Genomic DNA, 12,097 nt, shown 5'->3' with positions numbered 1-12,097 from the left:
GTGTGGAGTGAAGATGAGGCAAAGAGACAGCGGAGGAGGGGGAGGGCAAAGATGGGAGCAAACAGCCATTCAGCACAGGGCAGAAAAACTCCAGCCAAAATGATGGAAAGTTCTCTGAATGTCCAGAGGTCCCTGCTTGTGCTGCTTCTGGTCCTTCTGTCTGGCTCCTCTCCTGCAGTTTTCCCCGCAGGCCACATTGTGGGGGTGGCCTGGGAAGACACCCTCTGGGTCCTTGGACCCACAGATTGGAAGGGTCTCTCCAATCTAGATCTGGATCCAGGACATGCTTGGGGGAGGGTTGGCCCCAGCTGGACTCCATTTTGCTCCCTGCTCCCATGCAGCAGTCCTGCTTTGACTGCTTCTGGTCCCACTGGCTGGAGTCTTACATAAGAGACTCCTGCCTTTATATGCATGTACCTGTCCAGATATAGTTGGGGACAATGCCTTGAAGCTGTTCTAGTTTTTATCAGAAGATGGATAAAGTTCATTCATTGAGCAGATAGGGCTAAAGTGGATGGATTACTGTGCCTGTCAACAATAGGCCCAAATATGTTCCTGCTTTAAATGTGCAGCTTATGACACGGCAACAAGAATTTCATGGCAATTCAAAGGATCGCTGAGCAAAACCCCAGGAGTCTAATGACCAGAAAAAAATCTATCCTCAAAACTGCAGAGGCATATGGTTCTTAAGTGCAATGGGAAATAATTCCTGTTATTAAGCCATATGAAAGAGTTTATGCTCAAAGGTTTTGTGAGTCTACAATTTATTTCTCATCACCCTCCCTTCTCCCTCATCAGGAATGTAGAAATTCTCATCCAAATTCCCGCACAAAGAAAAGGGCCACATTTTCTCAAACAAGCTCCTGAAGGCCGCATGCAAAACACTGTGCACCTGGGTGGAGACAGGTAATAACGGACACCAAACATTTACACCAGGTGTATCACATATAGAATTACCTGTTTGTGCCTGCATTTTACATGAGGAAGTTAAGGTTTTTAATACCTGCCCCTAAATATTAGAAGAAAACAAAATGTCATGCTCTAGAGATGCTCAGGAGCAGGTCTTCTTAGCTAAACACCATTTCTGAAATGTATTTTATGATAGAAATAATCCTTTAATACTCCTGGATGCCACACGTGCACTCTGCTTGGAAAATCCCTGGTTTACGTAAACTCTTCTACAAGAGATTAAATCTATAATAGCTCTTCAGACCGTCTCCTGTGCCCATCATAGAATCATAGAATCTCAGGGTTGGAAGGGACCTCAGGAGGTCATCTAGTCCAACCCCCTGCTCAAAGCAGGACCAAACCCAACTAAATCATCCCAGCCAGGGCTTTGTCAAGCCTGACCTTAAAAACCTCTAAGGAAGGAGATTCCACTACCTCCCTAGGTAACCCATTCCAGTTCTTCACCACCCTACTAGTGAAAAAGTTTTTCCTAATATCCAACCTAAACCTCTCCCTCTGCAACGTGAGACCATTACTCCTTGTTCTGTCATCTTCTACCACTGAGAACAGTCTAGATCCATCCTCTTTGGAACCCCCTTTCAGGTAGTTGAAAGCAGCTATCAAATCCCCCCTCATTCTTCTCTTCTGCAGACTAAACAATCCCAGTTCCCTCAGCCTCTCCTCATAAGTCATGTGCTCCAGCCCCCTAATCATTTTTGTTGCCCTCTGCTGGACTCTCTCCAATTTATCCACACCCTTCTTGTAGTGTGGGGCCCAAAACTGGACACAGTACTCCAAATGAGGCCTCACCAGTGCTGAGTAGAGGGGAATGATCACATCCCTCGATCTGCTGGAAATGCCCCTACTTATACAACCCAAAATGCCATTAGCCTTCTTGGCAACAAGGGCACACTGTTGACTCATATTCAGCTTTTCGTCCACCGTAACCCCTAGGTCCTTTTCTGCAGAACTGCTGCCCAGCCATTCGGTCCCTAGTCTGTAGCAGTGAATGGTATTCTTCCGTCCTAAGTGCAGGCCTCTGCACTTGTCCTTGTTGAACCTCATCATATTTCTTTTGGCCCAATCCTCTAATTTGTCTAGGTCCCTCTGTATCCTATCCCTACCCTCCAGCGTATCAACCACTCCTCCCAGTTTAGTGTCATCTGCAAACTTGCTAAGGGTGCAGTTCACACCATCCTCCAGATCGTTAATGAAGATATTGAATAAAACCGGCCCCAGCACCGACCCTTGGGGCACTCCACTTGATACCGGCTGCCAACTAGACATGGAACCATTGATCACTACCCGTTGAGCCCAACCATCTAGCCAGTTTTCTATCCACCTTACAGTCCATGTTTCAAACTGTCATGGGTCTGTCTTTCCTATTTTGCATTCCTGCTTCCTGACAGCAGAAATTAATATAATAGTTTGCTCCCGAAATACACATTAGAAAATAATTGAATCACTGCAATTATTTGTCCTTATATAGTCTGCCCTCCCCCCAATAATGAACTAATAATTGATACAATGACATGTCTAAAATAACAGACTCTTTATTACCTGCAATGACTGAATGCTTTTTTTATTTAACTTAAAAAGGCATTAAATACAAAGTTTAGCCTCCAGTGGGTAAAAAATCTCCAACTTCCTCAGAAAATCCTTCCCAAATTGTAGTCATCTTGACTTAATCCAGGATCTACTGAGTGAATTAGGCTGTATTTGTTTTGAAAATCTATTTTATAGAGTTCCAGGGACTCTGTTTTCCTTAGGAAGGGCTTATTCTGCCTTTTTGACCAGGATGCCTGCTAGCAAGCTTCAGCCTAGGTCTCTGCAGGTTGTTAACGTCGTGAGGTACCCAGCACATATGACTAACAAAATGTAAATAAACACAGCTGAGCCAGGGAGAAATTGGAAGGTTTTCTCATTAAAGAAATAAAATAAACAGATGTCCTTAAGCACTTTGGCTCATGTTTGTCAAAGGAATGGAAAACTCTTAGATGTTTGAACAGCAGCAGTGATATAGGGCCACATCTCAAGCAAAAGAAGAAGAATGGGGGGTGGGAGGGAAATCCCTTGGCACTTTGAATTAACTAATAGTCCTCAAGGGAGAGCGCTTTTGATTTGAACCTTAGCAACTTCTACAAATAGTTTTTAACTGCCAAGTAATAAAATGGCTTTTTATTCCTTCTCAGTTTGTAAAGTAGTAAAGGACAGATCCAGCCATTAGAACCATGAATCACCATCAGATTTGATTAAATCCCTATGGTGTTTCAATTGGATAGTAGCTTTGGGGGCCTGTATGAGTACACAGCAATGCACAGCACAAGCTGTTTTAGGCATAAAAGTGAAGGCAGAAAGAAAATCAGGGCTGGGATTTTGAAAGGGCCTTGTGTACAACTGGTCGGAAGTTCTTTGATGATATATTTTTTGTCTGAAAATGCCAATTCCCTTTTGTCAGGAAGGTTTCTTAGGTCCAGGATGGAGTTTCTGGACAAAACAAGAGACACCCACCCACCCACCCCAGGATAGCCAGTAGCCCAGTGGTTAGGGTATTCACATGGGATGTGGGAGGACACCATGTTAAACGCTTGCTCCAAATCAGGCAGAGCAGGAATTTAAATGCGGGTTTCCCACATCCCAGATGAATGGATGACTGGCTACTCTGGGGAAGGTCTCTCTCCCTTGTTTTTCCATGAAAAAATTAAAAAGATCTCAGGTTTGTCAAGGTGCAGTGAATCTATGCTCAGTTTTGGGCAAACCTGAGCCAATGTATAGTTTTGGGTGGAAGCTGTATAAAACTCAGCAGATTTAACCTCACTTCAACTTGAACCTGGTGATTCTAGATTAATTTCACTTTGTAATCCAGGGATCATTGTTTGAACCCAAAACACAGAGCAAGACAGCCAACCTTGCCTGTGTTATCTCATAAGATTAGTTGAAATTGATTCATTTCCACAAAACAGAAGCTTTTGACAGATTGACATTTTCCAATGGAAAAACATTCAATTAGAAAATTTCCAACCAGCTTTAGTATTTGCAGTGGTACAGATTACACCTGTTTGAAACTGGGGTAAATTCCACTGTGCTTTGCACTGGCGGTTGCTAGCCACTGATGGCTGGAACTGAGATAAATCCCCCAGGCAGATAAGGCCTGAGATGGTATAGTATAAGAAAGATAGCTAATTTTAAATTCTCCCATTCTCAAGAAACTAACATCCAGAAAATGAGTGTCAGGGCATAACTGTTTCCAAGGTTTTTGTTTAAAAATTAGACACAATGTGCTCTGTTATGCATTTGCAGTGGTGTCTGTTAAAATCAAGTCACTCTGAGATGCTGTCTAATTCCAGAAGGTGATGTGCATGTTACGTTCAAATTTACAGATCAAAACCCCTTGTTGACTTTTAGACAATATTAAAGGGTTGATGAAGATCCATCAAAATTCCATGTTCTGATAGCAACATCAGCTGTTTTCTGAAATTTTCAGTTTTTTAATTCAGTGCTAAAACGAAATCCATTCCATTTGTCCCCAAGGCTTGTTATATGGAAGGATTATAATATAATATCATTATAATATTAGATTCAGTTCATTAGTCACTTCTTTTTAATATTACAGTAGCACTCAGAGACCCCACCTAAGATTAGGACACCATTGTGCTAGGCACTATATTAACAGAGTAAGAGACATTACCTGCCCTGAAGAACTTAGTTTAAATATACAAAACAGAAAAAGTGTGGGAGTAAGGAAGTATTATTATCTCCTACTTAACATGCCAGAAGCTGGGTAAAAAAAACATATTTAGTGTCCCTCTTTTTCTCTTTACCATTCATTAAAGAAGTATTAGAGTGAACTATGAAATAATTGTGTTTCACTGCTACTGGGAAGGAATGCAGAAAAGACCCCTAACAACTGGGAAATGCAAATTAAAAAATCTGTTGACAATTAAGATTATAGAAGCTATGAGGAACGGGTTTAGAAATTTCCCAAAATTTGGGCATAGGGACAGGAGAATAGGTCGATGAATTCTCTTGACAAGAGTATTTGCTACTTCCTTTACCAAGTATTAAATTAACAGCACCTAAAGAGGCACTTTTCTGCCCTGTGTCTGATTATTTCAAACCAAAACTTGGAACAAGAGGCCAAACCTGGTAACGTACCATCCTCCTGTCTGAGCCCTCCGCACTGAATTCAGCTAAAGTGTTAGTAATATTACAATTGGTTTTAACTCACTTATTTCCCTTTGTGTTTTCCTCAGAGGCCTGTACTTCAGTGTTCAGTTCTTTACAGACCTAGTAAAGAGTGCAATCATCCTTTCTACTGCATGGAAGCTCTCTTTAATAGGTGCCTGAAGGGATTAGAAAGGCTGGGTGGGGTGTATATAAAGCCATAAAAATGAACTGCTATGTCTATTGAGCATTCTAGTCTCACAGCAAATACTCTACACCCATACTGTAAGCAGAAGCTGTGGAACAGGTTTCTAAACTCTACTGAATGCAATATTCAGGGTTAATTGGATATAGCAGTGGAACCTCTGCATCCAGGGGCCTCCTGCTGAGAGGCAAAGGGGTGGAGAAATTTTCTCCGGCTTGCCAACTTCTTTACCACATTCAGCTAGATCAAAAACTCACTTTACCTGCACATGGAAGATATTTTGTTATTTTGATAGCTATTCCACTTCACAGTGGGAATAGAAATGGCACATCCCCTTAATCACAAGCATGGCAACTGAGGATCAGCCTCTGTCCTGACAGGCTCAGCTGGGAATTGTACCCTCAGCATATAAGGCTATCTTTTGACTTCCAGGATGACATGGTGACCTCTCTCAATACAGTCACAACTCATAGGTGCACAGAAGCTTCCATTGTACTGCAAGTCTCACCTTTCCTACAGCTGCTCCTTCCCAACCCCCTCTCTACGGCATAGGATACACTTTTTAAAAAAACTTTATCCCACCTGTTGACATTTATTTGTGAACAAAATACCTGGAAAGAAAGTAAAGGGAGACTTGGAGCTCACAGGCCACTTTTGGTTTCCAACAGAGGGGATATGTTGCAGGGACTGCATGGGAAACCCATTAAGATTAAACGTAAAGAGGCTGTATAGTCTGCTGGCCAGAGCAGAGGACTGAGGCTGGGAGATAAGTAGAAGCAGAAGTCCAGGCTCAGCCATTAATATGCTGTTTGACCATGGGCAAGTGATCAGTCCACCTTGTGCTGCAATTGTTGTTATTATTTATTGCTGCTACGTGCTCAGTGCTTTCCAAACACTTCCAGAGGACTGTCTCTGCTCCAAGGAGCTCATTATCTAAGGAATGGCCTGGCTTTGAGTGGGATGTTCCTGCCTTATAGTTGTGACTTGGAGAGAATAACTCAGAGCTCCAGCACTAGATGTGGTCAGAAAATTTCAACCAAAACAAAGTTTTGATGAAACCTGGAAAATACTGTGAACTTTTTTTTTTTTTTTTTTTTTTTTTTTTTGCGCAAAAGAGGTTTCGGTCAGCTCTACCCTACTAGTATGGTCAATGAGGTACTGCTGGTAGAAGTGTGTGCTTTTGGAGGTGAGAGACTCAGGGTTCTAATCCCAGCTGCCCCAGTAGAAGAGGGAGATTTAATCATTAATGTGGCTGTCTAATTAGAGGCATGTGTATATTTAATAATGCTTATGGATAAAATGAATAAATTTTAGCCTGGATATCGGAGATTAATACTTTCTGTATTATTCAGGTATGAAATTTTGGCGCTCTATTCAACTCTGACTTGGCTGCTTCTCTCATATTTGTGAATTCAACTTGTTTAAACACTTCTGGATTGGGTTTATTATTTAATGGTTCCCATGACAGAAGTTTGGTGTGTGTTCCATTTCCCTTTTGACTTAGATCCTGATCCAAAATCAATTTATTTCAATGTAGGTTTTTAGATCAAAACCTTGGTTAATCATTGTTTTAGTTTGGAGCCATTTTCCTTATAGAAAAGTTCTATGGAATTCAAAAGAGATGACACCAGTAGGATCTGTAGAAATTCACAGGGGTTCTATAAAAGTTATTCAAAAAATCTTTTAGAACTTAATAACAAAGGAGCGCCTTTCTAACAATATTTTTAACCATCCCTTCAAATTCTATAATTCTCTATTCTACAGAATGCTTAAGAACTATCCTATGGAAAGGTTCTCACTTTATTTTCCATAGAGCTTTTTCATACTGGATAGCCTTGTGTGTTTTCATTTTCCTATTTTCTCTCCTCAATCTCTTATGCAGGCAGGTTTTCAAAAGTGCTCAGGATTACTCTAACTGCTTCCATTGAAGTAAAGAGTAAGACTCCCACTGAAATCAACATGAGTTTTACCACTGAAGTCAATGGAAATAGTTATGTCCATGGTAAGTGCTTTTGAAAATCCTAACCTAAAGTTCACTTTCTTGGTTCTCCCTAACCTTTGCATATGTTCTTTCAGAATATGCAGCCTCTGTTCACATAGCCTCAATTACAGCTCCCTGATCCAGAGACCAGTCTTTGTTGGCCCCAGTGCTGTATGCTTCAGATCATCTCATCTTAGTAGAGGATGTGTACAATGTAACTGAGCTCAATCACTACCATTGAATTACCTTGCCCCGACATACTTCCTGTGCCCAGGACGGCTAGCACAGGGGCTGACTTTGCACCAGCATGGAGTTGCCCTCCATTAGGGAAATTCTCCATCAGCCATTTACCACCAAAACTCAATCCTCGGTATGATTGCACAAGTTTATTTTTCTCTATCTTGCCTGTTCCTTTTCTATTTTTTGCATGCAGCCAGGTGAGAACTTACACAATGTCTGCTGCAAATTGTCTCATTCATTACATTCAGTGGGAAAAGAAACTATTCCAATTGCCCTGTACAACACAGGCCTGAATAAATCCCTGTTCGGAAATGTGTGCTTGATTTTCAGAAGGTGCTGTTAGAAGTGTTAGTGGCATTCCAAATGCTGCAGTGGATTTCTGTACCACAAACACCATTTTATATCCTTTACAAGTGTGCACATCTAACAGCGGACAATAAATCTATCTCACTAATTACACATCCAGGTTGTTATAACCATCATAAATCAAGTACAGCTGGTAAAGCCATAAAATGATGTCAAATCATATTTCTAGTTTCTAAAGAGAAATAGGATTATTTGCAGCTTCTTTGAGAGACTGGCAATGTTAAAAGTCATATGCAGAAACAGTTGTCAAATAGGTTATCCACCTTTAATTAGGTAATGATATTGTCTTTTTCTCTCTCCTCATTTAAAAATGCTTGACATTATGTAACTCAGTCATTTGAACAAGAATTTATAATAGGAAAACTGCCATACAAATAAATGAGGTATAGGCACTATTATTATTAAGTACCTGCTATTTCAGAATTCCTTAGCAGCCAAGGTAGGTGTATTTCAAAGCTTCCTCTATTAATTAAAATCAGGTTTGCTAAATAAATACCATCATCAGCTTAAATGCCAGATTTTCAAAGGTATTTATGTACCCTAAAGATGCCAACTGGGGCTAGTAGGCTCTAGGCACATTTGAGAATCCTATTATGTGCCTAAATACCTTAAAAAAATCTAGCCTTAAGTGGCCATCTGAGATCGTTAGTGGGAAGACGCAATGCTACACTTGGAATGAACTTGGGTTAATCAATATAAAAAGTCTCTTAAAAAAAAGAAATCATTTGTCTGAGATTCTTATGAAAACAATAGACCAGCAGAAAATATTACTGTGTGCAGGCTAGAGTTACTATTTTCTGGCTGCTGGATAAGTTATTTCTCCTAGGAGAAAGGCCTTGAAAGAACAGCTCAGTGTCCTATCTAGCAGCAACTGAACAATGCAAGCTTTTGAAGAAGAGGGGCTACATACAATATAAAGGGAAACTAAATTAAATTTTCACATGTTTGAGGGAAATACCACTGGACTTATTTATAACAAAATCTGTCTGAACAAAATGGGCAGCATCTGTTAGAAAAGCTGCCTTATTAACTGCCCCCACAATTCCCAATGCAATTTTGCTTGACAAACAATAATGTTAAAAAAATATGAATAAAATGTTACCTTCCCGTATCTGGAGGCAAAGGTTCCCGTGAGTAAGGAGTGAAAAATAATTATCGTCTCATCCAAATCCCACACAAACACCCGCTGTGATGAAAGACAAGGGAGAGGAAAAGAGACAAATACATTCACACTTTAAGCATCTTCATGAGTGCATTTAATTAGGAAAAAATGTTACCTGGCAACAACTTTTTTAAGGTAACAAAACCACTTTAAGCATTGATCACAGATGCCTTTTTAAGGCTGGTAAAAAAACAAACAAAAAACCCCAAACTCTGCTCTCCGATTCCATATCTGCTCTGACAATCTGCTATCCCAATACGCATAGAAATCCCAGTAGGATATTATGTCAGGAGAGCAAAATAACAGAATCCGAAGCTACCTTAAAAGCCAGAGTGCAGAATTTTGCCTATGACGATTACACTGAGACAACAATCATTTTTCTTTTAAAACTACATCAGCCGTGGTGGCTATAGGTCTCAAACATCTTGCCTATATTTTGGCGCATACCATTCTCTAGTCTAACAGTGGATTATTTGTAAATCAACGTAACAATTTCTCTTGGCTGGATTTACTATCAAAAGGAATTAATATTATTACCTCAATCTCACTGTCAACAGTAGGGGAAGGATCGTTGCTTCTTTTTGATCGGCCTCGTAACTTTCCATCAGACCCTCGGTGTTGCCTGTCTGTTTCTGTATCTTTTACTGGTGTGGTTGCATATTCCCCTATGGAGAGAAAAAGGAATCCCGCTGAAAGCCTAAATTTTGCAGTGTATTTCTTTTCACATGTGGTTCTTGCAATACTTTTATGTTATCCAAGAAGTATCTTTTAGCAAAGGCGTGACAACTGCTTTGGTATTTGGTATTTAGTTATTGCACAAGCCACTTTAGAAAAAAAGTTTGTTCCAAAGGTTTGTGTTTGGGTGGATCAAACAATAGAAACATTTCACAAACATTTAAGAAAATATATTTTCAAGTTAAAAAAAACCCAAGACATCAGATTTCACTTTTGTATGTGAAAATTTTCACACTTTTTAAAATCAGGTGGGGTTTTTTTTGGTATTCTGGGGTTTGCTTTCTCCCTTTTTCTCTTTTCTATTGGAAATGGGGAAGTAAAAAAAAGCAAAATTTCAAAACACGATTTTTTTCCAGTGAATTTTCATGATTAAAAAGGTCATTTTTCAACAACAAAAACTAGTTTAAAAAACCCAGCTCTAGAATATTCCCAAATACATGTGTGTTTTAATCCAGTTTAGCTGTTTATCAGAGGACAGGAGGTACACCAGTTTAGAAACACTTGAGAAGAATAAACAAGAGGTGAAGTCGCTGTGTAAAGTATCAATTGATAGGATTCACTTTCATAAAACTCTCTAGCTATCACTTACGTTAAATTACAAATCCTTTTCAAACATTTTTCTTTTCACCTTGCTAACTTGTGGCCTCTCAACCCTCCTGGTACAGACGCACTCTTCTTAAGGAGAGTTTGGGTTGTTCCTAACAAGCCTCTTTGAAATCACCGTTTCTCAAGTAGGCTGAGATAAGATCTAAGGAATAGAAAATCCTCCAACTGCTTTTAGAGCAATCTGCGATCACTTTTTAAAAGCAATATTAGTTTATTTTTCTTTTTGAACAACCACAGATGTTCGGATTTGTTCCATAAGTCAGCAGACCATACAATGGGCGTATATTGTGATCATCCACAAATTATGTGGTATTTTATATAAATGTTATTGCATGCCAATGAAAACTTTAGTGGAAAAGTGACATCTGAAAGCTGTATTCAGACAGTACATCGGAGGATAATGATCTGTCAGTAATTCCATAGACTGCTTGAGCCCTTGGAGTCTGAAAAGTAAGCACTCCAGGAGAGCCGAGATAATTTCAAAAGGTATTGATGCCATATGTGGAATTCATAATTGACATTTAACTCAACCTGTTTTCTCTTGATTTTTTTTAAAGAGAGAATCAGTTGAATTCCTTTTAACATACTTACGAAGTCGGATATTACGTTTAGTGGTTAGAAATTAGCTAAAAACTAGAAGGAGGCTGCAAAGTTAGGACCTTTTTAGATTTTGGGTGTGTTTGGATATAGGATTTTGGGTTGGGCTCATCACTAATAAAAACTATCTGTTAACACACTAGCCTGTTGTTTAAAAGTCATGATTAATAACATTTTCCCTTTCTATACCATTTTTTATTTGAAGGTGTGAGACCACTCACACCAGGAACACATTTGAGCTATAGGAAGCAATTAAGAAATACTCATGAAAAGAACATGGCTTATTCTCATAGAGATTACATTTTCTAACTTGTTCTCTAAATTTGTGCCTGCAGTTGTAAAGTCATCGTCCTTTGCCCGCACAAAGGAGATGTGCAAAATTGCAGGTGTAAGTAACAGATCTTTGCCATGAACTTTAATTTGTATTATTTGTGCCCACAGATGACTGAGCCTGTAAAACAGTGAACTGGTTTTAAATAATATAATGTATCCACTTACCAGACAGTGATTCTGTGCTTTGACTAGTGATGTTGTGTGAAGACTCTTGGAGAGAGTATGTGGATGTCGGGATGGCTGATGGACTGATGCTATTTGCTGATACATAAGGAGAGTTGTAGGAAGAGGTGTAATACTGAGAGTACTGGCTTTGAGGAAAGCTTGGATAGGACGAGTATTCCTTTGGGGGAAAAGAGACATAAGTAATCCTTCTGCATCACAGGCTTTTACTACACAGACAAGTGGGTAAGCTAATGCACGTGGCAGACACTTTCAAGAGTCATGGGATCTGAGCACACTTTTTCCAAAGAATCTTGTTCAAGTCACTTTGATAGGTATTTCTGCTTCGCTCAGGTCTATTTCTGCTTCATTGGCATCAGCAGAATTTACAAGGAGACAAGAGTCATAACACGCCCTGCCTTTTTCTGTGGGATTCGTTGACCATGGCTGGCCCTTTCTGAGCACAGGGTGCAGCAATTTTATGCAGGGGAGTGATGTGAAATACTGTTTCAAAAGGGACTGAGATGAGACAGGTGGCCACTGTAAGCAGTTCTAAGCACAAGAGTAATTAAAAGAACAGGTGAAAAATGCAGAGGGG

The 12,097-nt window shown here is 39.8% G+C and overlaps 1 protein-coding gene across 7 annotated transcripts in view; it reads right to left on the bottom strand.

Annotated features, from left to right (window-relative positions):
* Nucleotides 1-12,097, bottom strand: part of EYA2 (EYA transcriptional coactivator and phosphatase 2) — a 148,598-nt gene that overhangs the window by 45,802 nt on the left and 90,699 nt on the right. For all 7 annotated transcript variants that reach the window (XM_039498143.1, XM_039498148.1, XM_039498150.1 and 4 more), the window contains 3 exons: nucleotides 11,503-11,680; nucleotides 9,604-9,731; nucleotides 9,007-9,090 (listed from right to left, as the gene is read on the bottom strand). In XM_039498143.1, coding sequence (XP_039354077.1) covers nucleotides 9,007-9,090; nucleotides 9,604-9,731; nucleotides 11,503-11,680 — 390 coding nt within the window. The remainder of the gene's footprint in view (nucleotides 1-9,006; nucleotides 9,091-9,603; nucleotides 9,732-11,502; nucleotides 11,681-12,097) is intronic.

Source organism: Mauremys reevesii, linkage group 13 (assembly GCF_016161935.1).
Source record: "Mauremys reevesii isolate NIE-2019 linkage group 13, ASM1616193v1, whole genome shotgun sequence".
Taxonomy (NCBI): domain Eukaryota; kingdom Metazoa; phylum Chordata; order Testudines; family Geoemydidae; genus Mauremys; species Mauremys reevesii.
The sequence above is the reverse complement of the archived record's forward strand: the minus strand, read 5'-3'. Positions and strand labels throughout refer to the sequence as shown.